Source organism: Struthio camelus, chromosome 3 (assembly GCF_040807025.1).
Source record: "Struthio camelus isolate bStrCam1 chromosome 3, bStrCam1.hap1, whole genome shotgun sequence".
Lineage (NCBI taxonomy): Eukaryota > Metazoa > Chordata > Aves > Struthioniformes > Struthionidae > Struthio > Struthio camelus.
The window spans coordinates 123,988,635-124,016,117 of NC_090944.1; the positions used below are offsets into that span (position 1 = coordinate 123,988,635).

A 27,483-nucleotide genomic window follows, 5' to 3' on the forward strand; every position below is an offset into this window, starting at 1 on the left:
CCGGATACTGCCGGAAATCTCTGTCCAAACTTCGTGGCCGCAGGACGGGGCTGGTGGTTGTCTGCGTGACGCCTCTCAAGCCCTCGTGCCGCCAGGGACAGGAGTGTGCCTGTGCGCGGCCAAGTTAACCCAAGTTAATGTAAACTAAGCCAGGTTAACCCAAGCTAACGGCTGCCCTCGTGCCAGGGGGATGCCCACCGCGGCCCTTCGGGCCGGGCCTCCACAGCGAGGCCTGCCCGGCGGGAGGGGGGGGCGGGGCTCGCCAACGGCCGGCCCCCGCACCGCCCGGCCCGGCCCTGCCGCCCGCCGCCGCCGCCGCCGCGGGGGGCGGGTGCCGGGTGCCGCCGCGCCGGTGATTGACGTGAGGAGGGGGCGTGGCCGGGAGGGGGCGGAGCCGCGCAGCCGAGCCCGAGCGTCGGGGCTGTGGAGGGCGGGGGGTGAAGACACCGGGCACGGAGCCGCCGCTGTTCCCCTGCGCCAGGTAACCGGAGGGGCCGCGCCGCAGGGGTGCCTGCCCGCCTCCCTGCCCGGGGAGGTCGGGGCGGGTGAGCGGGCTATCGGCGGTGGTCGCTGCCGCCGCTCCGGGCCGCGGCACCATGGACCTCGGGCCGCGGCGGGGCCCCGGGGAAGCCGCTCCGGTCCCGCGGGGCGGAGGGGGTAGAGCCCGGCCCTGCTCTCCTGCCCCGGACCGGCGCCGCAACAAAGCAGCGATTCCCCCCCTTCCTCCGCCAGCGTCTCCCAGCGCCGCCCAGCCTTCCTGCCCGGCCCTCCGCCCAGGGCCGGCAGCGAGCACCCCCTCCCCGCGGCGGCCGCAACTTCCGACCCCGCACCGCCGCCGTGGGCTGCCCTCCCCGGCGGGGCGGCGGCAACTTTTCGGTCTGGTTTCCGTGTGGGGCCTGGGCGGGAGGTGGGGGGAGGGAAGGGGGGAGCCGGGCCCGCGTCCCTTCCGCGGCGTCCCCCCCTCCCGCCACAGCGAGGGGAGGGGGGGAGGTCGGCGGTGCGGGCCGGCTGGGGCAGCCCCTGCGGTGAGGAGGGGAGGGGGACGAGCCGGGCGCCCCTCACGGCGGCGGCGGCGGGGCCTCCCGTCAGCTGTTTCCTCCTGTTTGTTGTCAAGTTGCCTGCGCTGCCGGGAGCGCCCGGCTGCGGCGCCGGGGGCCGAGCCGCCGCCGGTTGGCTGCGCGCGGCCCCGTGACGGTGCTCAGCTGGGGCGCCGCCCCCGCCCCCCGCGCCCGGGCTTTGTGTGGAGCGGCCGCGCGGGGGTAGCGGCCGCCGGGCGCGCGCGCGCGGTGGGGGGCAACGGCCGCGCGGGGGTAACGGCCGCGGGGCGCGCGCGGGGGCAACGGCCGCCCCGGCGCTGACGTACCGCGCGAGCTGCTTCGTGCGGTTGTTGCCGTTGATGGTAGCGCCTCTGGGTCCGTTAAACAATACCTGGCCGTTTCTCTGCCTCCCCTAGTCAGACGTGCCCCCCGCCTCGCCCCCCTCCCCCCTCGCAACCCGGCACTGCCCCACGGTGATGTTTCGTGTCGCCTGCTTCTAAGATGGTTTGGCTCCCCGCAAACAAGCGGCTGGCATATTTTGAGAGCCGTTCCCTGAATTTGATCCTGAGGCTGTACCTCGTCGCTTTAATTTTTCTAACTCTGAATGCCGTTGAGGTAGATCAGGCTTCATGCAATCAAGGTAGGCGCTAATTCAGACCGAACGTGGGTGTGTTCCTCGCCCTTTGCCGAGAGCCCTGTTGTCAGTGCAGGTTTGCAAAGAGACTGGCAAGACTAGGTTTGCAGCACTGGTGCGAGGCAAGTAGCTGTGTAGCTTTAAGTGTCTGTCTCTTCTCTCTTGCCGATTAAAAGATATTATTTATTCACTCCTTCTTGAAGACTTATTCACCTGTGAAGCAGCCCAAAGTAAGCCCCGTGTCTCTGATAGGTGACTCTTTTGCAGGAAGCCCATTTTCAGAATGCAAATGGTAGTTTCTTGCTTATGAAGATGCTGCTCTTTCAGTAATTATCCAGCTTTGTCTGTCATATTTTGGGATGGAGTTTTCCTGTGAGAACATACATTCCCAGGAAACTGAAATACTTGGCAAGCACTTCTCACTTTGAAATAGATTTTTAGCGAAAGCAAAAAGGAACGTAAAGGGCTCATCTGTTTATGTGTTATTCTGTATACAGACCTCAGCTGGAATGAGGAAGTAGTTAGGATTTTGATTAATACAGCATACTTATTTAAGAAAAAGATTTTATTTTGGAATAATATAGTGATAGTTTTTATCTTCTTTAAACAGTAAACACAATGTTATGGTTAAAATAAAGAAATTAAATATACAAATCTCATGAGGGAGAAACACAGGGCATGACTTGTCTTCGAGTGGTAGGTGTTACAGAACAACTTTTGATGTTGATAACTAATAGCAATGCATAAACCATTAATGTAGTTAACATTTTTGACTGACAGCAGAGAGGGAATTTGCTTTATGATTGTAAAGACTCCCTCATGTTTCTGCTTCAGTTATATAACTGCAGTCATTATAAACCTGATGCGTATAAGCCCATTCTATATAGTTGAATTCAGGTGACATTTGTCACTTTTAAGCATCTCTCTCTCTCTCTCTCCTAATACTCGTGTTCAAAATAGTATTTGGAGGCTTTTGTCATCTGTTACTTTCCCTTCTTTAGTTTTCAAAGTATTTAACTTATATAATTTTAATAATAATGATGAGAAGGTTCCAGAAATGGCTGCCAAGTGTGTGAGGATAAAAGAAATTGCAACCTTGCAGCCCAGTAAAGAAGATGACAAGAATGGATGAGATTTGTTACTTGACAACACGTAGCTGTGCGTGTTTTTTGTGTGTTCCCTCTGCTGGTAGTTATCACAAGCTTAAAGTAGTGTTATCCAAGTTAAGTCATCAGTTAATGGTTGCTTACTTACGCAGGACCTATGTCGCAATCTTGAGATGCTTAGCTCCTGTTCAAATGTCTGACTCCCTTAAGCAAGGTTTAACTTAAAATCCTGTTTAAAGTATAGATGAATTACCTCTACGTTGTGAACACTTGGTAGCAAGGCTTCTGTAATTTTGGAGCATTTGGGAATCTACCAGTTGGTATAAGGAATTCTTGCTGAGACACACTAGGTATATTTGCAAGCTTTCTGCTAGTAGGTGTAGTTTGTTTGTGTGGAAATATGGATGGTCATTGTCTCTTTGCCATTTTATTTAAAGCTGATTTATTGTTGGGTTTTTTCATGACTCATTAAACTCTTGGTGTCTTCAGAGAAAGATGTATGTATTTTGGACACGAAAATTAATGAAAACAGAAAATCTGAATTAGTTAAACTTTGTAAAAGTTGCCAAGTGGACTAATAGACTGAAGTTTAGTCTGCTTAATTAGTTTGAGAATAAGTTTATAACAAAACCAGGAAATAGAGGTTTCTTAAAAACAGTTGAGGAATTAAGGGAGGAAAAGGTGATGTGGAATCAAGAAGACAGAAATACTTGCTAGCTTTGGACTCTTTGTGTAGCACTGAAAGGAACTTAATCAGAGTTTGATACCATTTTTAAAGTCATACTCTTATATGTTATCTAGCAAGAGTATTGTAAGAACATCAGTTATAATGTGTGAGAAGCTCAGATATGGGGGCTGTATTAATTAGCAGGGCGATAGACAGGTGCTCCTTTCTGTCTGTAAACTTTTGAAACAAATTAGTCTGTATAACATTTCCATAGACTAATATAGTATATGCTATCATATTTAAATGCCAATATCCCTATGCCAATCTTTCACCTTATGTGAGAAAGAGCCAGTTTGCACTAGAAAATTATACTACTTTAACTGTACTGATGCAGTTCTGTTATGCAGGGCATCCTGCTCTAGGTGGGCATGGTGCACTGCACCTGGGCACAGCATTCATTCCTGTGTCAAAGACTCCTCGGTCATCTGAGTGTATTAAATTCCTTGTACAGTTTCCTAGAGTAGCTGGATAGTTCTAATGAATGTGTTGTACTGTACCAGTTCGCTTGCTTTCCTTACGTCTGGCTATGTGCAATGCTTTCTGATCAGTCATTCTGCATGCAGGCAGAGGCCAAGAGCCTGGGCCTTGCCTTGCCTTGATAGTTGCCGAGGTCATAGAGGAGCACTCCTGAATCTCAGACCTGCTAACAGATTGACTGGGTGTGTATTTTCAGACACACCCTCACTTGTGAGCAGCAGACACCAAAGGAGGTAAAGAGCAAGTTTAATTTTGTTCATCCAGTGATTCTTTAATAAGTAGTCTTGTGTAGCTGGGCTAATTATTCTTTTCCCTCTTTTGCTCGTCTCTGAGATGAGAAGGTGACGCTCAAGCCTTGTTCCTGGGGTGAAGTTTAAGCCTTGTTCCTGAATAAGTACGTCTTCGGAGTGTTTTACCCTGTCTAGGGGAGTGCAGCACCGTTTTTCAAGGAGGGTATAGGGATTGTTGGCTCACCATGCAAAGGTAAATGTTTTTAGTTAGAGCGATGGAGAAAGTCTGTCGTAGCTTTGTATGTCTTAACCAGCAGCTGTTCTCTGTTGTGGATTTGAGATGCAGCAGGTGGTGCTGAAGCAACTCTGAGGTTCCTGAGATTTCCACAGTCCAGTGTGTGGAAAAGGTGATGGTTTTCCCAGCCATTGATGGTTCTGTGTCTTCCAGAGATGTACTCTGGGACAAGAGAAAACTGACTGTTAGTTTAAAAAAAAGTTAATAAATCATTTTTTGCATTCCTTTTTTGTTGTTTGTTGCTTATGAAGGTAGTAGATTAGGTAGTACAAATACCAACCAAGTAGTGCTTCAGGTGCCTTGGGTGCAGACAGCGGTGAAATTTAAGTTGCCAAATATCAGCTGCTTGACAGCTGTTGCTCGGTGTCGCAAAAATCAGCGCTGAAAAACGGGTGGCAGTTTGGGAGCACTGCACTGGAAATATATATTATGGGTACACAACCACATTGCTTATGTTTTGTTATGGAAACAGTTCAACCCTAGGTTTCCAAGGAGCAGAGTCTCACACGAGTATAGCACCAAAATTAATTAATTATTTAATTGGCAGTACAGCAAAGTAGCAGCTCGAGCTGGGTGCTTCCAGGGAGGGACCCTGAACAAAGAAATTCTAGGGTAATTATGCCCTTCACAATCTTATTTCCCTGCCTGCCAGAGAAGGTCTCCCTTGGTCGTCTTTACTGAGTTGGTGGTCGCTCTCCTGATTGGTGTGTGTCTCCTCCTGACTGGTCTTGGCCTACATCCCAGGCTGGTTGCCCTGTCCTTGACTTTCATAGTCCCATATCTCCTCAAAGGTCAACCCCAACCCAGGTGCATCCCATCTTGTCTCCTGCATCCTGTTTTATATCCTCGTTAGCTGGTTTCGTATCCTCATTAGCTGATTTGAACAGGTTTTGCAGTTACATCACCAGCAATGTTTCTTGAGTTCATTGACAGTTTGGCCTTGAGGCCTGCAGGCTTCATCTATTTCAGACACTACTGCTAAGCAGGAGTCAGACTTACGCTAAGCTGAAGCTAAATCAGCTACAATTTCCTTCTCTTAACAGTTTTCTGTTTTCCATGCGCTTACTGGGAGAAGCGTGCAGGCATGAAATGTATACGGTGTGACTGAGGAGTGGTACCGAGGTTTGTAATGTAAAAATAATGTAATGTTAACAAGCCTTAGTAATCAGGTGATATGAGCTATCATTGATTTTTCTGCTAAAGATACTGTCAAGGATCCAAGTTGATAGTGCTATTTAGGATGCTGACTAATGACACGGTGGCATCTGCTTTCAGTTCATACAAGTGTGTGTTTCCTTGGACTGTGTGGAGATGGAAAGCAGTAGATGCTTTATATCCCATTAATGAAGGTAAATAAGTCTGCCTTTTTTTACACTGGATCCATTAATTTAATGTTCAGGCTTATGTTTGGTAATCGGCATGAGGGCAGGATCACTAGGACTTCATCGCTGACTTCTTTCTGGCAAAGAGTGTTTAGTTGACTTTGAAGGAGAAATTTTGGGCCAAAAAATTCTATTCCTTACAAAACCAAAGGCCGAGGGAGGTTCCTATCCACTACTTTTGGAAAATTCCCCTAGCAGCGTGATGGAACTGGTGCGATGAGGTAGTGCCACTTCTGGGGTTCTGAATAGCAATTGGTAATTTGACTAGCAATTGGTAATTTGACTCGCTCTCTAAGCTGGTGGAGAATATGTCAGCCAGTTACGCTGTTTTTAAGTATAAAAAGTAGCTGAATTTGGTACATGCGCTTCTTGTATTTTCCTCCCCCAACTGGAGGAAACGTTAAAAAATGCTTTTAATTTTTCACAGGTCTCTGTGTTTTTTTCATTTGAGAGAGCCTTCCCACTGCCTATAAAAACTGCCTATAAGTGGCTTTTTTTCAGATCATTTATATATGTGTGAACATAAATAGACACCCACATGTTTTACATGGGAAGTGAAAACTGGAGGAAAGAAATTACACGGTTATCTTGGGTGACTTTTTACAAACCAATTCAGTATATAAAGGATATGAGCTTGAGAGTAATGGAAAATTGCTTTCCCTTGTTCTGCTGTGCTTCTGCTGTTTTGTTTCAGTGTGTACTAAGTATATCTTATGGGATTCAGGATTGTCACATATGGGGGCAACAGCTTTTTGTCTGCAGCAAAGTACCTTCTGAACTGGCCTTAAAAGTGAATGCTCTGGTTTTGGCTTGGGCCGGGGGGCGGGAGGAAGGCCACTTTGTGATTCACTTTTCTTGCTTGTATGAGAAGAAAAAGCAAAAGTTCCTTGTTAGCTTGTCTGCAAAAGTCATAGTCAAATGCATCATTTTGAGGTTACCTTAGCAGTCGTTCTGTAACTTATTTTTTCCCACTTGTTACAACTGTGAGCAGTAATATAAAGACTAATGTAAAGGTGACTAATTTTATAATACTTCAGCTGGATTCTTACAGATTAGTTGAAATACTGTAACAATCAGAACCTGGAGCTAATGATAGGAATTCTAGGTCATTATCTATTTTAGCTTAAATCTATGATAGGGAAGATAAGCACAGAGGTTATTTTAAATGTTAGAAGTTCTAGTGGGAGTAAATTAAATTTTGACTGTATTTTAAGAGGCTGCTAAAAACGACTTTGACGCTTTGCTGTAATGCAAATTGTAGAACTTCATTTTCTAAACTTTTAAATGTGTAACTTTTTTTTTTTTTTTGGAAAAAGGCATTTTCTTTCCCATGCGCTGTATTCTGAAGAAAACTGTTTCAGTACCAGTTAGTCTGTTAGATTCTGCCATCGCTTTCGTCTGAACTCTCCGAGGTTTATGCTGCCAGCAAGTGAATCTCATTTTGCTTTTCTGTTAGGATCCAAGTCTTACTGGAACTTTCTTTCTCATTTAGATACTTGATTAGATTACTTTTAACTCTTTGGGATGATATAAATAATTGAGCATTTTATGCATTGCATTACTAAGCAAGTTTTTTAGCCCTCAAATCTTTGGATATATTTTTTATGCATTTATTTTAATTATCAGTATCTCTGGGACTCAATGCTTTGGTCACAGTCCATGTATAATGCCATATGCAGAACTAATACAACCTTTATATGTCATTCTGACTTTTAACTTGCTTGTTTGCAAGAATTATACTCTCTCTTCTGAAGCATTTATCTTTTTATTTAATGTCTTTGTTTCCAGATATCTTTGGGTTACTGCTTTTCAGGGTGCAGTAACATGAATTATATTTTTAGATATGTGATGTCTGTGCATTTTAAATGTTAAGATGTGTATTTGAAATTTGCATGCTTTGCTAGGTTAGTCTATGTAATGGATCTATTTTCATGATTTACCAGGCTTAGCGTTTGTGTTACTCTTTGTAAAAGAGAGGGATGTTTTTATATTTGCTCTAAGTTAGCTTCTAAGAATACTGACAGGGTCAGCATTGGGTTGATCCTAAAAGAAATACCCCTTTGGATGTTGATTCCACATTTTCAATAATTTACAATTAGTTAATTATTTTTAATCCGCAGTACAATCAACATTTGAAAAATAACATTATCCCAAACTAGTCAGGATGGCACATGGAGTTAGGCCAAACTCCTTATGGGCATATCTGTCGACATGATTGCTTTTATTGCTTGCATATGTGGTTTCTTCTTGCTGGAGACTTTTACTGATATTCAGTTATTCACACTTACTGTCAGTTGATTTTTTTTTTTTTTTTTTCTTCCATGCGGTCACCGTCACTGTTTTAATTTTTTTTCTTTTGCCCACACCTGCTACCTTGGAAAGATAAAGCCCTATTAGAAAGTTATTATGTAAAAATAAATTGAAGAATACCTCCTGTATTCTGAGTGGCGCCGCAAGGAAATATTATACCCCCACACTGCAAAATATTTGGAATATTTTATCAAACTCAAGACCTGTTTCATGTGTCCACTTCACAAAGAGCAATGGATTTATGTGTCCTTCAAACAGAAGACTTAATAGAAAATGATTTGGAAAAAATTTGAATTCAAGGAACTTGTGCTAAAATTGTGCTATTCGATATTACGAACAGTTTTCATTGCCAAATAAATGGTAAGAAAACAAAGTGGTGAAATAAAGCAATTGGAATTTCATTATTTATGTCAATGATTTGTATGATTTTTTTAATGTAAGAATGCTACGTTAAACTTTATGCTTGTGGGTGCATGTTTTGGCCTTTGCTTTGTGCATGCCAGAGTAAACTTTAAGAAGCAGATCCTTTAGGCCTTGAAATGGATTTAACTTAAATATCTGCCTTTTTCAAGACATTTGACATATAATACTCAACTTGATGAGTACAAAACTTGATGAATTTCTGAGTAGCACGCTGTCTCGTCCTTTGAAAAATAAAACCCACAACTTTTGTATTGCGGTACGTCAGATTTACTTTGCATTGCTGTGCATGAAAAAAACAAAACAGAAAATATTATGTCCTGATTCCACGCTTGAGGCATGAATGGAGGTATATTGTTTAACTATAGAGTCATAACACTTTTCTGAGACTGAAGTGGATAATTCCTTTGTCATGTTACTTCATCCTTTATGACTTAAATTTTCAGCTGTCCGATATGTTCTATGCCTACTCAGTAGCTAACTGTTAGTAATTTATGTTAGGTGGTTTAAAGATGCTGAAATGCTTTACTTTTCCTGACCAGCAAAAAGGCTTCTTTGTCAGATAGTTCAGTTCTGGTGCTATCAACTTTCTAAGCTGTCTCTTTCTGGTCAGAAGGATTGTTGAGATATTGTAATAATGGAGCTTTGGAAACTGGACACTGGTATTTTACATGTAGATTAGACAGCTTTAGATGTTTGTATGTAAAGCTATCTGATTTGTAAAGATTCTGGTGGGCTGTTCCTTATGTGAAATAGCATCTAGACCTTATCTGTATGAAACCAATGGCTCAGGTTTTTCAATCAGCAGTTAAGCAGCCAAGTACCACAGCCCAATGTGCAATGCTAGAAGACTCAAGCGTCCTGGATGGTGTTGCTGTGTGGTTGCATATGATAGATTTAGCCATGCTATGGGAAAGTGACAAAATAAGTATATACTTTAAAAAAAAAAAAAAGGGGGGGGGGGGAATGACTTGGAAAAATTAAACTGTAATTGTTTCACTGACTCAATGTATTTCTCTGCTTCATTTTTCAGTGCTGACTAAGATGGTTGAGTCTGAGGGGAGTATACTGGAATGGAATTTCAGTGTTTTATTAGAGGAAAACAAAAGCTTCCATTTCTTCCCTATTTTCAATACAAGAACCATTAGAGTTCTGCAGGAGACAGGTCTCTGAATGTTCGAAATATGTTTTATGGGTTTGAATTCATGTTTCCCTCATTTAATGTAATTAACTTCTATCTAGGTGTGTCATCTTACTGGTAAGATGGTCAGTTTTAGGAAAGAACTTGCTTTGGCTAAGTTCTGTGTTTCTTATCCTTGATGAAGAACAGAAAGGATGGATGCAGTCTGTAAGTTCAGTAATTCATAAACAAAAATATCTCTGCAATCATTAGCTGAACTACTTTGCAGGATGTTCTGCAAAATACACTTTTTTGCTGCTTTTTTTTTTTTTTTACATGTACGTGATATTTCTTTTTACTTTCAGATCTTGAGTATAAACTTACCTAAGTTCTGAAAATGGGAAGAATTTTCCTGGATCATATTGGTGGCACTCGCCTGTTTTCCTGTGCAAACTGCGACACGATTCTGACCAATCGTTCTGAGCTTATCTCTACTCGTTTCACAGGGGCCACAGGAAGAGCTTTCCTTTTTAACAAGGTTGGTAAGAAATCAAAAGCTGAAAGGGAACTTATTTGGTCTCAAAAAATGAGTTTGCGGGATATGAGTTTGTCATCAAAGACTTTTTGGTTAAAATGTAGTGCAGTTATGATTATTTTAAAGTTTTATTTTTGTCTATTGCACTGTCTTTATAGTCAAATTGGACAATGACTGAATAGTGAACTATCTAAATTTATCGGTAATACTAAAAGACTGCAAAGAGGATTGTGAATATAGTGGCATCACACCAAAATGCAGGCAGTTTTAACTTTAGAGACTGAAGTTGTGAAATAAGAACCTCAAATGTGAGAATAGCTTTCATTTATCTAAGAGTTTCAAAGGGCTTTGCACTCATTTAATGCAAGAAAATATAATCTAGATTTTTTCATTTCTAAAACATTTAATTTAATGGCATTTTAGCTGCTTTAGGTAAGCACAATCTCTTTTACAAGCAATAGCACTTGGTTCTTATTTTCATATGAACACATAGTTTCTTATTCTTTATTGATCAAATTTGATTGCGTTCAACTGATCAAAATAGGAAAGTTAAGACTGTGAGTGGATTGTGGAATTATTTATTAACCCTTCATTGTAGACCTGTTGGTTAGAAAAACGGTGATCTTTCTTTGTTTTCTCATAAAGTTTTTAGGCATGTAATCATTGGTATGCTTTGTTCTGAGTTTTTTCCTTGGAAGCCTGCATTGGCAGAGTTGATGTAGGCATCCATAATATCTTCAGTTAACCGTGGTTTGCCTTGGACTTTCTAGTATTTGCTGAACCCTGTCAGTAGTATGTATATGTAAGTGATAGGCTGCATAGCTGTAAAAGAGAGCCAGAAATCAGACTTGTCCAATAGGCACTGGACTCTGGGGTTCTGATTTTTTATGTTAAATAGTAGGTTTTAATAACAGGAGAAGTCTGATACTTCTATGTCTGGAGGCAGGAGCATGCATCTGAAGTGGAGAGAGCAGGCATAGTCAGATGGAAAACTTAAAGCAATATAACCCCACCTTTCAGAATCCTAATGTGTCTGACAGTTTGGATATAGTTCTAACACCAACTTTTCAGCCAATTATGCATCCTGGTTCTGTAATTTTGCTGCTACGCAAGTTAAAAGTGTATTTTAAATTGCCAAGATAGCAAAAAGATAAATGTGTTTGTCTAATGCCTACATTCTCAGTCACTCAGCCTTCCCTTTTCTTAGATGATAATTTCAAAAGCGCTACAAGAATTTTCAGAAGTGCCTTTTTAAATTAATTCTGGTATCTGGAAATAAGTAGTCATATCAGTTGCTAGTAATGGGTGAGCTACATTAGAAGTGATTAAATATTGGGAAGTCTATAAGCTATTATACTACTAATTGCTGACCCAAAGTTGAATGCAATACTCTCGCTGACCCAAAGTTGAATGCAATACTCTCATAACTTATATTATGGTAGTATCTCATTTAAACAGTGAGGGTTACACATCCCTGTGAAGGGTAACTTTAGAGTGTTACCTTCTCAGGCAGGAGATTTTCAAGGGCTGCAGACTATATTTCACTTCAGTTCTCAGTTCATGTGCAGTACCTCGGGCTCTTTACTTGGGCATTTCTTTAAAATACTGATAGTCATGCCCATTGTTTTCAAGCTTTGCTCTAGGCAGACTAATCCTTTCTATTGCACATCCTCTGTGTATTTTTATCAGGTGGTAAATCTGCAATACAGTGAAGTTCAGGATCGGGTCATGCTCACTGGCCGCCACATGGTTCGAGATGTGAGCTGCAAGAACTGCAACAGCAAACTGGGTTGGATCTATGAATTTGCCACTGAAGACAGCCAGCGCTACAAGGAAGGCCGTGTTATCCTGGAAAGAGCTTTGGTCCGAGAGAGCGAAGGATTTGAGGAGCATGTTCCGTCCGACAATTCCTGAAGAGACTTGAGTCTCTTTTCAGGTTTTCTTCATTTGAAACTCAAAAATAATAAAAATCAACAAAAAAATCTACTTACATACACTGTCACCTTAGCATCAGAGTCGGATTCATGGACTACAGAGTGGGAAAGATTGTGAGAGAATTTCAGATGGAATCTTCCTTTCTTTATTCCTTTTATATTTTACTTTCCCTCCAGCAGCTGTTTGTAGAAAGAATGTTGTGCAGATGCTGTAACTTTCTTGCATTTACATCTGTTAGATCTGAGATTGTATCTGCAGATACAGTAGGCTAAAAAGGAAAATACTGGGGAGGTTTCTTTTGTTAGAGAGAAGTCAATGGTTTTTTTTTAGTTTGCACAAACTGATGTCAGTATAAAGTTATTTTAAAAGTACAGATTTTTTTAAAAAAGAATCTTCCAATTTTTGACTTTAATTTTTTCTTTTTTTACCCAATCTTTTCACCTGATTTGCTAGCTTAAGAGATCCGAATTTGTGCCGAGTGCTAAAGGTTCAGTGTTGGTACAGCTTGGGCTGGCCCTTGTGCCATATTCTTGTTGAGGTTGATTGGTAGCACAGAGCCCATTATTTCTTGTCGTTCTTGACCCAAAGATGTCACCATTCCTCATTTATTTGTGATGCCCCATTCACCATGTAAACTGGTGTTGATTGGAAACTTTCTTTGAAATAGGGCAAAACTGCTTGGCTCTTTTTTTTCTTTTAACTGATGTAACTTATAAGCATAGTAATAATATAAAATAATAGTTGTCTGTTTAGTTGCATTGCTTACAAATCAGAAGCTGTGTTTGTAATGATAGGGATCCACTGAGAAACTACTGTTTCAGTAGTGATTTTTTTTCTTTTTTCATCTCTACTAATCTCATTAAGTAGACAGGCAATTGCAAATCTTAATTCTTCTTCAAGGAGCTTTCTTTAAACCCAGAACTTCCTATGTTAAACACAGCTGCTGTGTAAAAGGAGAAGATTGCCAGCATGTTTGTTCATGCATTGAGTATGCAATCTGCATCTCTTGAAAAGATTAACTTAAACAGCTTGTTTTCAAATGCTGCTTCTGGTGTTGAAACTCTTATCTCTTTCAAGGTTGCTGAACCTTTTCATTGTGATGTTACATTTTATCTTTCTGGGCAGCAGCACATGTAAGCCTAGTTGTAACTAGTGACTTGGATTCCTGCTTTCTTCTTGTAGAGGTCAGCTCTGTTTAAAATAGTGATCTTGCTTGCCTTTTAGCAAAAATGTTCTTCATTAACGTAACTCAAGGGTGCCCAAACTCTTTCATTGTGTCTTAAGCCATAAGTTAAGATCTCAAGGGCTGCGATTAATTTGAATGTTAGATATGTATGATTCTTTATTAAATATATGCATTTATTTTTTTTTCTCTTTAGGCAAATTGTGGTCAACGTGAAGTAAGTTTCTCATAGACGTGAGAGAAAAACAAAATGATCTGGGCTCTGACCTTTCAGAATAACTTTTCTTCATTAGCCACAGCTCCATAGCTAAAACTAAAATGTGGAGGGTGACTGCATTATGCAGAGTTTTTTTTCTTAATTATTTTTGGTTACGTAGCGGCAATTTGGACACCCCTGACTTGAACCTACTGCCTATTTAATGTAAAAGTAGCTTTACAATAGAATTGTCACATAGAAAAGAAACAAAGTAGATCACATACCAGAGCTGTGCTTGAATCAAGCTGCTTAAATAATAGTGTACTTGTGCCTCAAATGAATCAGTTCTTGCACTGGGTACAGTAGAACCCCATTATCTTGTACTTCTGTCCTTCACAAACCCCAGAAGTCCCATTAGCATGGTCCTCTGCAGTACTCTTCTTGTACTTCTGACATTACAATACAATAAAGTATGTTTTGTCCTGAACTGGTATCTGCTGTGTTTTTTATTTATTTTATTTGCATGGAGTCTGTCAACTGTCAGACAAATGTCAACATAACCTGTCCCATTGTCTCAGTTGACTAAATGAGTTTCTCCAGTACAGTGATAAGCTGTAGATGATCTCTCTTTGAATAGGTGGCTAAAGGGCTAAAGAGTATACTGTTGATTTTGGAAGGTGCTAAGTACAACTTCATGCGTAGTAGGAGGACACTTGAAAAACCTTTAATTTACTGCTCTTAAAGAGGAAAAAAAGCCCAGGAGGCTGCTCATTTAATGGAATGTTTGGTGCCAAACTTCTTTTTTTTTTTTTTTGTCTTTACAAAAACAGCAAGCTAAACAAAAGTCCAGCCTCTCCAAGAAATGTAAAATTTTAGCTTCTGAAATGGCTTGGGAGCTGAGAATTTGTATTTCTGGAACTCTGTGACAGTTTCTCTGCATGTATGCACACAGGGGGAAGCCTGTTAGGGAGAAGCCTTCTGCACTAACAGCTTATCAACTTCATAAAGCAGCTGAAGAACAGAGGTGAAAAGATCAGTATATTGCTATAATGCAGCCTGAGGGGCTTGTTTGAATTTACACTGACCTCTTCATTTTGGTAGAACTTTAGGCTGTGAGATGTTGGAAATGAATTTCTCCAAAGTCTATGATATAAAGAACGCTACTGATGTGAATTCGTTAAAAGCCTGTCAGACTGGAGCGAGTCCACTGCAGCTTTAAAATGCCATTGAATAGACTTTGGATCGTTCTTTTAGGTTATGTGCTGTTCCCCTTCCTCTCACCTTAATGGCTCTGTGGGAGAGTTCAGCCGCTTCAATTTTGACTGCTCCTCCTTGGGACACTTAGTGTGTGAGTACAGATAACTTATCTGTATGGGACAAGCCAATTATTTACAGTACAGCTACTGAACAGAAGAAATTACTTTTTGGCTTTTAATATTATTGTCTAGTAGAGCAGTAGCCTTGGATTCCCAAATAAGCGGTGGCTGGCACAGCAAAATGTGGCACCAAAATAAACTTGGGCATGGTACATGATAGTCTGTCTATGCTGTCTTGGGCAAAGTAGGGAGCAGTGAAATAACAGCACATGGTATTAGAGGAAGACCTCAGAGTTTGTGCTGTTAGACTTCAGCTTGGGCTGAAGCTTAGACTTCAGCTTGGGCTAACAGTTGGGCTGTTGCTTTTGCCACTCATGTTATCTGTTTTACAGATTATATTATCCCAGGCTGTGATCTCCTACTGAAGTTGCTGTGTAGGTGTATCCAAAATGGAATACTTCGTTAAAGGTGCTGATTTCCATTTTAGCAAAATACATCTTTGGGAAGATGAGAAAATTGGACACAGTGGATGTTGAAAAAGCAAAGCACTTTCATTGTTTTCTGTGGATGTTCAAAAGAACTTTTTAAATGGCATGCATGCCTTGTGTCTGTTTTAAAAAAAAAATAGCACCACACTGAGTTCTGGAGATAGTTATGGTCAGCTGACACTGGCTTATTTTTACAGTGCAAACCTGTCTCTACAGCTTTCTGCTGGAGCTGTAGGAAATAAAGCCAGTAGATTGTCCACGGATAAATAGGAGGAACTGATGACACTGCAGTTCAGGACACGGTTGCCAGATGCAAGGAAGAGGGTGACTGGGAAAATTAAAGCATTGACCTGAGAAAGGCCAGCTGATTAATTAACCTACTTTAAGAGAAACCTCAGCTGTGACTTTGCAGTAGTGATTTGTAAAAGTGAGAAATACTGTGTTGTGTTTCTTGGGCCTGCCTTCACTTGGATGAAACAAATCCATTAGCAGAGGCAATGAAGCTTGGTTTCCTATGGATCTTAAGAGGGTTTTGTGGATTCTTTGATGTTTAATAAAGGGTGAGACACTTGATACTTTTTTGCTTGGGACACTGATGAGGATTTCTCTCCTATCCAGAGTCTGTAGGTGCAGAAGTTTAAACAACCAAGCCATTCTGAGGGGCCCCCCCCACCCCCCCCTTCATCAGCTCTGGTTAAAATTGCCCAGTTCAAAAGATCACTTTGAGTAGTGAGGAGGAGTATGATGTGATTGACAATATTGTCTTGTAAGCCTTGTTTTTTCCAAGGAATCTGAAACATGGGCCAAAACGAACAAACTCCTGTCTATCTTGTCTCAAAGTGGAGCATGTTTATGGGCCGAGTCTCTCAAATGCCCTATTTATCTGAGAGTATGTTTTTTATCTTTTGCAGCTCTGATGTATGACTATTACTTGGCGGAGACATTCAACAGCTTCTCATGTGCCTAATTTTCACAGTGTGAAGCTGTTTCTAGTCTCGTTGTTACTTTCCTTGCCATGTCTCTTTGATATAAGGATTTCTGGTAGGTGTAGGGAATTACAGGAGGAGAAATCTGACCTTTGCCTTCCAGCCTTCTGCTGTTTGCTAATAGGGTGGTTCTTAGTTGAGAGGATTTCTGGTATGCTAGTGAAACTGCTGGCTGTCTAGTGCCAGCCTTTCAATGGTAAGGGCCATTCTGGATAGTTATTAGTCACCTAATGGTGTCTCATCCTCAACTCTGAGCAGAGTTTATTTGGGAATGATAACTGATTGAACACCCTTGCTTGGGTAGAGGTGATGTGAAGGAAGACCTTATACACCCTGTTTACACGGTGTTGTTATGTTCCATAGATGAACTACAGCTCTTTTCATCTGGTCTTACTGTGGAGGTGATCTGCCAAGACTTGCATTGCAGCTCCTTGTTTTAAAAAAGAGGTGACTGTGGGACAGCAGTCTGTGCCTCTTAAATCTGGAATTTTTTTCTCAGGGGCCTGAAAGACCTACAGCTCGCCCCAGGTTCTGCACGTTTTCTCAGTCTGGTTTGTATTCTGCTCAGGTCTGAGGGATGGCTGTGTTCGAGTTTGGTAGGGCCCGGAGATTGTACTTGTTACTGCAAAAATAAACCCTAGCCCTTGTCTAAGAAGTGGCCAGACTGTCTGCAAGGGAAGGCAGCTGTAGAAGAGAAGCCTAAACAAAAGAGGAAGGAAAACATAAGCGATTAGCTGGGGGAGGGAGAAGGCAAGTCTTTCTAAACTAGACAAACCCACTCATGAGAAACAGCAGAAGTTGAAGAAATTATAGAGGTGAGTTTGCAACTCATCTTTGACTTGTATGGATTCAGGGAAAGTGGAAACAACTTAGGAATTATAGACAATCTGTAAGGTCCCCTGATAATGAGGGGAAAAAACAGAATTTGAGCATTTCTGTTTCTTTTGAGAGACCTCATTGAATGTCGTCACTGTAGGATATTCGTAACAGGAAGTATAGAGCTAAGTTTCTGGCCTTTTCACGTTTGGGTGAAGGGTGCTAGAATGTATTTGTCTTTCAAAACAGGCTCTGGTTTTGTTCTCATTATCTCGAATGTTTAATGTTATCAGAAACTTACATTTCTTATAGAAGTAAAAATCAGAGAAGGAACAAAATACTATGGCATTAATTTGCATTTCCCAAGTGTTTGACAGGGTGGATGGGGGAGAGAAGCATGTTGGGATCTTACTTTTTGACTCAGTCCATGAAAGGAATGTGTGCTTGCCTGACACTGAGATACAGTGCTCTGTCAGGGATGCTTAGATTTAGGATTTTGCTTTGGGCCTATTGAAAGCATTTGATTTGACTGTGGTAAATATTTCCAAGTTATTGAAACAGTAAGTTTGCTGAATTACAGTCGGCTGCATGTCATAGTTCTTACAATCTAATGGTAGACACTGCAATAGATGCATTGGATGAAATAGGGTGACTCCTTTCCTCCTGAGGGAATACAAAGCCGAATGGCTAGCCCCCACAAGGGTGCTTGGCCGAATAACTGACTGGTGACTTTCATCTGTCTTTATAGCCTGGGTGTGACAATCTCCCATCCTTGTGAAAGTCTGAAGGCTATTATTCTAAGCATAACCAGGTGATAAGGACAGAAGGAAAAGGGGATGTTTGTTACTTTTCAGGGTTGTACCTTTGTTCCCATGCACAGTTAAAGTGTGAAGCGCTCAGGGAGGTGGTGAGAGCTCAGCTGCGCCCCACAGATAGGGTGCAGAAGCAGCCTCTGTGCCTATGCTGCTTCTAGCATGTGGCCAGTAGATCTTTTCCCCCCTCCCACCTGTCCTTCTTAGGTTTGGTCTGGAAATACATGCACAGGTGTGCTTTAGTCCACAGACAGTACGACTGCCCACACCTTCAGCTAGAAGAAGTTGCTTAGGTTTCCGTAGGGCAATCTATTTGCTCTAGAGATTAGTGGGAAAGTAAAAGCTACATTAGCTCATTCAGCACCCATGAATGTTCATGGTAAAATGCATCCAAAAAAGCTGTGACTGCATGAATCTCTGGTGATATCTGCATGTTCCCTACAGATTAGCTCAGTTTAAGGATTTGTGGGATCCTGTTTTTGGCAATATTAGGAGGCGCTATTAGTGGCACTGTACCAGCATGATGTATCAGTCACTTCAGCTCAGAAGGGATCGGTGGATTGCCTATTCCATGTCTCCCCGCAGAGGAGGGATTAGCTTAGTAATGTATGCAATAAGCCTCCATTCTGGGAATGAAGTTTCTCGGCATAATTTCTTAGGCAGCCAAAAGTACATTAGAGTAATACGATTTAGGTTGCAAAGTGAAACACCCCCCCCCCCCCCAAAAAAAAAAAAAAGTAATCTTTCCATAGGATTGTGCAGCACACAGTTATCCTGCCCTTGTGTACATCCAGTCTGCTGAAAGTGGCTGGAAGGGTATGGAATGACAGAAGCAAAGATGGCATCATCGTTACCCCTGTTGTAGGTATGCGATAAACTTGCACTGACAATCTCTGTTCCACCATTCCTAACATTGGAGTGTTTGGCTTTTTAACAGCCTTTTTCTAAAGGTAATTTGGAAATGAACTTTCTGCTGTATATTTAACTGGGAACAATAAGGCAGATTAACGATCTGTAACTGCTGGTTCCTCCGTGAATGGGATTTGAACTGGGATCCCCAAGCATTTGTAGCAGTGACTGCTGTTACTTAAGCTCCAAGGCTCACTACTACTTAAGAGCAGCTGGAGGAAGCTTGTTATCCAGAACAACTGGCTGAGCAACTGTTGTCAGACCTAGGCTTTAGAGGTTTTCATTTGATAGGAGGTCTCAGCCTAGGATAGGGAGCTCTGTTCAGTTCATATGTTGGTTCTGGTTAGGTTGATCTTCCCCTCGTGTGTAGAGCGGGTGACTTTCCCGCCCTACGTGGAGCTTTGGAGGAGAAGGTGGGAAGATGGAGTTTTTAGTCTCTATTTCCTACCTAGATAGTTTCACTGACTCTTGCTTCCAGCCTGAGTTGGGAAGGGTTACTGCCCCATGCATGTTCCCTGTCAGGGAGAGAAAGGCCTTATGATTCATGTGCCACGTTTCTGGGGAGGGGAGGTGAAGGTGGATGTAGCTTCCTGCCTGTCTTATCTTGCTTCCTTTGCTCTATCAGGCTGCAGGTAAGCTGAGGGCTTCAGGCTGCCAAAATAAACCTGAGGCATACAAACTGAGCAGCTTTTAACATTCAGTCCAGTGCAGGTTTGGGACAAAATTTGCAATGTGTTTGTAGAAACGAAAATAATCATGAAAGCTATTTTCCCCCATAAAACTCACGTCAGCAGCTTTGGTATTTTTATGTCACGAGGCTGAATGAGAAGCTGGTGGTAGTCCGCCACAAGGTTGGGGGCGGGGACGCGTAGAGAAGGACACTCTACCAGAGATTTTGCAGTTATTTTCTGGCAGGGTTGATGCTCAGAAATTCTGAGTTGTGCTCCAGGTGTTTTGGGGAAGGAGATACTCATCACTGGTTCCTCTGCCTTTCTCCTTTTCTACCACTTCCCTCCCTGCTCTCTGCAGTCCTGTTGCGCGTTGCTCCTCCCTACTGCAGTCTGTGCTTTTGCCTTTTCTCCCTACACCCGCTTTTGTTCCTCTCCCCCCTTGCTGCCCTGCTCCTTGCTTCCCTGCTGAGTTTTCAGCAGGTGACCTTGTTCCTCCCAGCAAGGCATCGGAGGCTGTAGTTCACTGGTGCAGGGCTCTGCTCTTTGCTACAGGCTTCTCCTCGCCTCTGCGCTGGACAGCAATGCTGACAGCATGGCCTTATGGTGAACTGGAGAGGGAGGCAGCGATGGTTTCGCTCATCTGATTCATGGGGCTGTCATGCAAGCAGCTATGCTGGCAGTGATGGAAAGAGCAGCTAAGGCCTGCTTACACCGGTGTCACCTCTAAAATCAGATTGTTACCTTTGTCCCTTCTGTCCTGCCTGGGCAGCTGGGGAAGCATGAAGAACACAAGTGAAATGATCTTACAAATGATCTCTATTCTGGTGTCACAAAGGCTCCCTGAGCGCTCAGGAGAGAGGGATCGAGAAGACCCTGCTTGTCTGTTCTGCGTTTGGGAAGTCTCATGCTTGGGCACGTACCCGATCTGGACAAGGAAGTGAGCTGGAGCACTAACATGCCCCTCAGAAGACACCCAAACAACCACTGTGTCTCACGAGAGGGCCAAAGGGCATGTCACTGAAGCAAAAACCCTACCAAATTTCAAGTCCCAGCCCCAAAGCATTATGGCAAGAAAACTTTCTAACAAGGTAAAAGGACTTTTTGTTTTGAACAGATAATATTATGTACAACCCCCGTTGTACATTTCTGAATTGTTTTCAGAAATGCCTAACCATTTCTAGATGATCTATTTTAGAACATAATAACCCATCCTGAAGCAGACCTCCAGCATGGAAAACTTCAGCCCAAGTGTTTAATGCTTGATGAAAATTATAACCAGCTGCAAATAGAGTTATTTATTGGAAAGTGTCAGGCAGCCTTAATTTAGGAGTCACTTCTTGCACAGACGTTTCAGGCTGCCAGAAAAGAAAGGAGGAGAGCCCAGCTGCATCAGTTTGTGCATCGATTTGGACAGAGAGATGGAAAGCCACATTTTTGCCTTTTATGTATTCTGCCTTATGTTCATTCTTGTACCTCTTTTCAGGATACTTAAGTACATCTGGTTTTCCATGTCTTAAGTGGGTAGTTCTATAAAATCTAGCAGAAGCCCATGTTTTTGTCCATCTGTAAAACCAAGGGTAAAGAGTACTGTCCTGGAAATGGGTTAGTTCAGTGACCTTTCCCAGCATTGAACTAGCTGCCAGATGATCAGTGCTTGAAATGTTCTGGACCTGATTCTTCTTTTCTTCACACTGCTTTTTCCCTTGTTATCAGCTGACTTCACTGGGGCCTAATCATCGTTCTCCGCAGCCTTGGTCTGAGTAGAATATGCGTACGTGTGTGCGCCATACAGACTAGGTGTGCATATAAACAGAGAGAGAGAAACGATGTAGAGCAGAAATGAGATCATAATAACTCATGGGTTTTGGTTTTACTTGGCATAGTGTGCTGGTGCTGAGATTGCTAATCCCGTAAAGGGTACAGTAAGCACCTGTTTCTCTAAAGACCGTCTCTTCAGGTGTTCTTCAGAGAGCTTTATATAACTTTGCTCTGTTAGCTGTAGATCCTCCTGTCTGTACCAGTTAGAGGGCTGGACTGAAATGTTTGTTACAGAACACTGAACAATTTATCCTCTTTCTTTCTGTAGGCAGTACAAGACATGATCCTAGTTTGAGGCCTAAGAGCTTGTAGCTCAGATGAAACCCATGCTCTGACCACTCATAGCTTAGGTTTTGCACCGCAGCGTAAAGGGAAAGCAGAGCTTAGTAAAGGATGTGATCAGTTTTGAAAGGACTGTAGCAAATAATCAGTTTTCGTCACTGCATGCCATGTGCTGTGCATATTTGGGTTTGACAGGTGAGAATCGTATTACCTAACTTTCTTTATAAGGCTTTCACCCAAAGATATCAAGGCCTTTTACAAAAAAACAGATGAGCATGACTATGCTCAGAGACTTCACATGATTCCCCTTGAGCCACCGCTATTGTTCTGAGGTCCTATAGTTTATGACTGACGTTGCATTGACCCTGGGCACCTCCAAAAAATCTTAAAAATCTTTATTGAATTGCTGGGCTGTAGTGGCAGGGCAGTCCTGTTTCGTGACAGCACACCGAGGATGTGTAACCTGAAGGTGTCAAGTGATCCTTCAGCCTTCTTTACAGAATTGCTCCATGGAGATGTTTTTGTGGAGACTATTGATCTTTCCATTTGACTATCCAAGAACACTTTGCTGCCTCATTCACCTTATTGATCAAAAGGTCAGCTTTTAGCTCCGGAACGACACTTTGGTGGAGAAGAAAAACAATTTAAAGCTGCCTCTTCTTCATCTCTTTGGATTATGCAATGACAAGGTAATATAACCTCTGCAAAGGTGTTTTATGGTGAGTGTGCAGATGTTCCTGGAGGGAGGATCTGTGGAAGTGGGCTAGAATAGCTCTTTTTATCCACCAGACACAGGATCAGAGTCAACTTTTCCTAGAGCTGCGTTATTTGTTTGAGATCCAGAAAGGGGGGCTGTCAGAGAACTCTGGAAGAGACAAGAAATTGGCCTTCCTAGGCCAGACAAGCCGTGGAGCAAGTAAAGAGCATGAGTGACTGAACCCTTCACTGCAAACTGAAGGAGAGGATGAGCTAATGCTATTTCTGTTGACAAAGAAACACAAATGGAACCAGTTAGTGCATCAGTGCACCCAGCACAAACCACCATCACAGGGAGCTGAGTGCACCAGAGTGTGCCCTGGCGATAGTCAGTAAGGTTGTATTATTCCAAAGGTGATGAGGTTTATAACTTTAATAGAATTGTGCCTTTTGGCAAAGCTCAGACTGGTGCTGAACTAAAAGGACAGCAAGCAGTGAAATGGCGTAACTTTTCAAATGTCTTTCAGAGTGAGTCCTTGTAGATTAGATTAACAAATTCAGTATTCTGCAATCTTCCTTTCTTCCTGTCCTCTTGCCTGTCTGTTGTCTCCATCTTCTCATCACTGTACTCTTCTCATTAGGACATCCTGCAAACCACCATCCTCTTTCTTGAAAACCCTGTTCTACCCATCTACTCCAACCTTCACCAGGCTCCACCCTTATCTGGATCCCACCATATACTTTCTTTGCTTGGCCTTGACCAATTTCTGCATCCTCTTTCTGCTTTACCAAATCTACATGGTTTCTTGCTAGACCAAGTAGAGCTCCTAGTCACTTTTTTTTTTTCTGAGTTGCAGGTCAGAATGTGCCAGAGACCTCAACAAGGGTCCTTTGCAGGTCCTCCTTTTGAAACTAAGTCTGGGGGTCTTTCAGATTAACATAGGATCATTTCTATTGCTCCATCCTTAAATGCAATACTTCTGACTAGGCTTTTTGCCTCTGTGGTTTGAGTATCTCTGATTATCATCACCAGCTTACCCTTAACAAAATTCTAGGTTGACCTCGCTGCAGCTGGTGGGGTGTGATGGAGGTAACAGAATTAGTTTACAGGAGAAGCAAACAGTGACAGAGACCCCTGCACAGAAATACAATTATTTTCCCCCCCTAACCTAGGAAATAATAGAGAGAATGCTGCAGCTGGGCGCTACGGTATGTGTCCACAGAGATTGGATTGCCTTGCATACTCACTTCCATACTTGTTTTATTTTGTGCTCCTCTGATATCTGATGTGGGCCAGATCTCAGAGAAGAATGCCAGCCACAGTCTAGTATCTCCTGCATACATGGTTTCATTTGCACATTCATGTGGGATGAGTCCATCTCCTTTGCAAAGCACCAGTGTTCCACACATCAGCTCTATTTTGAAGGTTTCTGTTGCTAAGGAAATGCTGTTGCACTTGTTTCAATGTTATCCTTCAGCTGACCCTTATAGGGTGGTCTCAACCTGGCTCAGTGCCAACTCACCTCCTGAGAGCACCTGCCATGTCCCCCGTCTTTCATTAGCTTTACAGTGAGATGTGCCTGTTGTAATAATCAATGTTTGTGCTTGAAAAATATTAATAGCTGGGTACACGACACGTGCCGTGTGTTATCGACCCGGTATTTTGATGAAGAGTTCTCTTATGACAGGACAACGGATTCAGTGGAAATTTCAAGCTCCAGAAATGTTGGGGAGCAAAACCTGAAGCAAAATTTGGCAGCTGGCGCATTATTTATTACTTGGGAGCCAAAAAGGAGCAGGCTGACTGCCTGCATTTCACTGAATCGCTGCAACCCACACTGCAGCCATGTGCATGTGTACATGTACACATGTACCCATGTAGCATGTCTCTACGTGGTCCTGCCTGCTCCTGTTGGCCTTTGCCAAGTCCCCCCCTTCTAACCTTTAGCTGAAAGAGGAGGGCACCCTGCCCTTGTGGTGGAGAACCTTTTTCTGATAAGTATACCAAGGCCTCAAGATAAACAGATGTTCTCAAAAGTTTAGAAAAAGAATTTTTTTCCCTGCAGCAATCTTTTCTTAAAGTATTATTTTTTCATTTGCTCATGTCTACTTGTTCTCCAGGTGGTCACGTGACCACTAGGAAGACACCTACTAGACAAGAAACAAATTTCCTGTGTAAAAGGCCCAAGAAAATAATACTGAAGAAATCAAAGATTATAAAATAAATTATGTTCTGTAGTTCCTGTTTATGGCTTCTTGCTGCAGTCTGGTTCCCTGCTGCTCCTCTTGGGGTAAAATCATCTTATTTCAGTATTTATATGGAGATCCTCCTGCTTTTCCCATGACAAGCCTCATTTTATTTTCCTTGCTGGTAAAAGCTGCTAATGAAGATGATCTGATTTGTCCTTAAAGAATAACTTCAGGTAACCTTCCTGAAACTGAACTAGGTGCTCTTCCTCCCTGATCCCACGAACGTTTGCGGTTGACTTGAAGTATAATCTGTTGAACTTGAACTGCAGACTGTAATCTTAGGGGTAACTACACTTGTGTCAGCTCAGGTTCTCAGGCTGGCTCCCAACTTCATATTTGATCTACCGTTTCCTTCTAAAATAAAACTCAGGTCAGGTTCTTCCTAAAGTTGCACTTAGGCACTGTTTATTGCAATGTCATGCTTCAGAACAGATGCTGTTAGTCTCATGTTAGTTAAAAAGGTATTTATAGGAAATATAATGCAGCTTCCCCCCCACTCCGCCCCAGGTTCCAGGCTGAGGATGTCAAACTCAGAGCTTTCCAAAGCAGCTGCCTTCTTAAAATAGACCGAGAGAATTCCTCTTGTTCAGATGACATAATGAGGCTGAGGTGTAAATGAGGAGGGAAGCAGCAGCAGGTATGTATGGACTGATTCTTTCTTCCTGGCATCTTATTAAAATAAGATATATTAGGGGGGAGGATGCAGAAAGATCAGGGGCCAGCTTCTGGCTGGAAAGCTTGAGATAGACAGCCTGTGCCTAGGAAGAGTATGACTTAATGCCTACATCTGACAGGAACCAATTTAAAAATTGTCTCCCCCTCTGCAGAAGTTTGTACTGCAATATTGAACGTTGGTTTGATTACCTTTATCCCCTCTCTTCCCTCAAAGGAGGAGAGAAACAAGCCTAAGACCAGAATAGCTTGCAGTCAGCACAGTCGCCTTACGTTTAGAAGCACTTTATCAAAATCCTTGCCCCAAAATCTTTAGCTAGGTTCTGTTGTAAAGCCAGGTCCCGCCTACAGACAGCAAATGTTGCCCTGTGGAAAGAGGGAGCTACTATGGGCATCATCCTGACAGGAAATCCTGCTGGGGACCTTGGGAGCACATCCTGGCCAAGCTTTTATTGAACCCAGCAGGTCCTCACTGACTGTTTCAATGAGTCAACATTCGCCAGTACTGGGCTAAATTTTGTTGATGAAAATCTTGCTTGCACCAAGTGGAGTCAAAACGAGGGCGGCTAGTAGAGCCTAATGGAAATGAGGAGGCTTTGGCTCTGTGTGCGACTGTGCCACCGGCCTTCTCCTACAACCTCTGAGAAGTCATTTCACCTTTCTGGCTTCAGATTACATCCATCCTCTGTGGAATAAGAGAGGGCTATGGAAGACCTAGATGTTAGATATCAGAAGTATTATTTCGTAGGCTAAAGAAGCCATAGCAACATAAAGCTACAACACAGTTTCCATCACAAGATGAACTTGAGTCAGTTACTGCCTTTGGAACATCTGTGGTATGGGCTAAAAGTAGACTTTTCTACCAGATTTGAAGTAAATTGAAGGAGTTGCAAAAAATATCTCAAAACAGGGGGAGGAGAGGGGAAGTATCAGAGAAAAGGGGGAGAAAGGGGGATGGAGATAAACAGAAGTTGTTGAAATGTCTTAACAGTTTCCCTGCTTTTATCGTTGCTGTTCTTTTTCTGCTCAAATTAACTAGTTTACTGAATTCATTGAATCACGATACAATGAACAGAAACACTGATTAGACTCTCATTACTAAGATTCTTAATACTCACAGTACTCCTGCAGGGAGTTACCTGCAGCCAGGGGGTTATACCACTGCTTGCTCCTGCAGGGATCAGAAAAATTGCATGAGACTTACCTAAGGGCTTTATCCAGATGTTTGTACCAGCTCCTGTTTTGCCTTTATCCTACCTTATGCTAACTTCTATCTTCTCTTCATTCCTACCTGTTCTAGGAATACATCTAGAGATTAGAAACATGAGAAAAATATCACCAAATATCTACCTGGAAAAATGCAAACGTGTGCGCCTTGAGGGAGAGGGGAAAAAAACAGATTTTCAATGAGGCAGAAGGTCTGGAAAATCTAAAAGAGTTGAGATGTAGTGGAGAACAATTTGTATGTGGCTTTGTGATGCGACCAGGAAAAATGGCTAGTCTGGGCCTGCCTACGTGAAAGCAGCTTGCCCTTGTACTGTTAGAGACTGCGCTTGCTTGGATCTGTAAACTGAATAAAGGATTCATATTAAAGAATGGCTTTTCTACGATGCTTTTCATTTGATTGTCGCAGAGTGCCTTTAATAGGCATGCAAGGTGCTGTGGAACAATAAACACAGAAGCTGTGCTGTAACTCTTGCAGCATGTGTTTCTGTGGAAGTCATCTTTTTTTACTTCCTTTTATCCAGACATCAAAAGGAAAAGAAGAACAAAAAGAAGGCGGCAAAGACTGGAGCACACGTAGTGTTTTCCCCGTCATCTTTGCCAAAGAAAAGAAGAAAGGAAATAAGCACCATTGCATGTAAATAATCTTTTTTTTTTTCCTCTTTCAAGAGATATTTTCATTGGTTCATTGTAATTAGGCAGAAGGTCCTGAATTGATTTATATATCAGACCTAACGGAGACTATTTTACCATTCCTGTAACAGATATTTAGACCTCTGAAAACTTTGAATCAAACCCTTCACCCCAGATACATGCATATTTCAGGGAATTTCAGAACTAGTTGCTAGTTTCATGGTTTGTACCTGATATTAGGTTGAACTTAATGCCAGGATTTTAAAGTTTGGAAAATATAGCTCCAGATTTTTTAGCTAAAGCCCATCTGAAATAATACACAA

At 42.5% G+C, this 27,483-nt stretch overlaps 1 protein-coding gene and 1 long non-coding RNA gene across 4 annotated transcripts in view; both read left to right on the plus strand.

Moving 5' to 3' along the window:
- Positions 1-379: 379 nt before the first annotated feature.
- On the plus strand, positions 380-14,074 carry YPEL5 (yippee like 5). Of its 2 annotated transcripts, XM_068940097.1 has the most exons (4): positions 408-481; positions 9,652-9,783; positions 10,104-10,276; positions 11,963-14,074. In XM_068940097.1, the coding sequence occupies exons 3-4, from the start codon at positions 10,136-10,138 to the stop codon at positions 12,185-12,187; spliced, it is 366 nt and encodes a 121-aa protein (XP_068796198.1). In that variant the 5' UTR covers positions 408-481; positions 9,652-9,783; positions 10,104-10,135; the 3' UTR covers positions 12,188-14,074. The 2 variants fall into 2 exon arrangements, with proteins under 2 accessions (XP_068796197.1, XP_068796198.1); XM_068940096.1 differs by lacking the exon at positions 9,652-9,783 and having other exon boundaries at positions 380-481.
- A 2,814-nt stretch (positions 14,075-16,888) lies between these two features.
- The window catches only part of LOC138066871 (uncharacterized), a 40,064-nt gene continuing 29,469 nt past the window's right edge, over positions 16,889-27,483 (plus strand). Inside the window, exons 1-3 of one of the 2 annotated variants that reach the window (XR_011140480.1) lie at positions 16,889-17,192; positions 25,139-25,268; positions 27,052-27,164. This is a non-coding gene — a long non-coding RNA (uncharacterized lncRNA). The remainder of the gene's footprint in view (positions 17,193-25,138; positions 25,269-27,051; positions 27,165-27,483) is intronic. The other variant, XR_011140481.1, reaches the window with a different exon arrangement.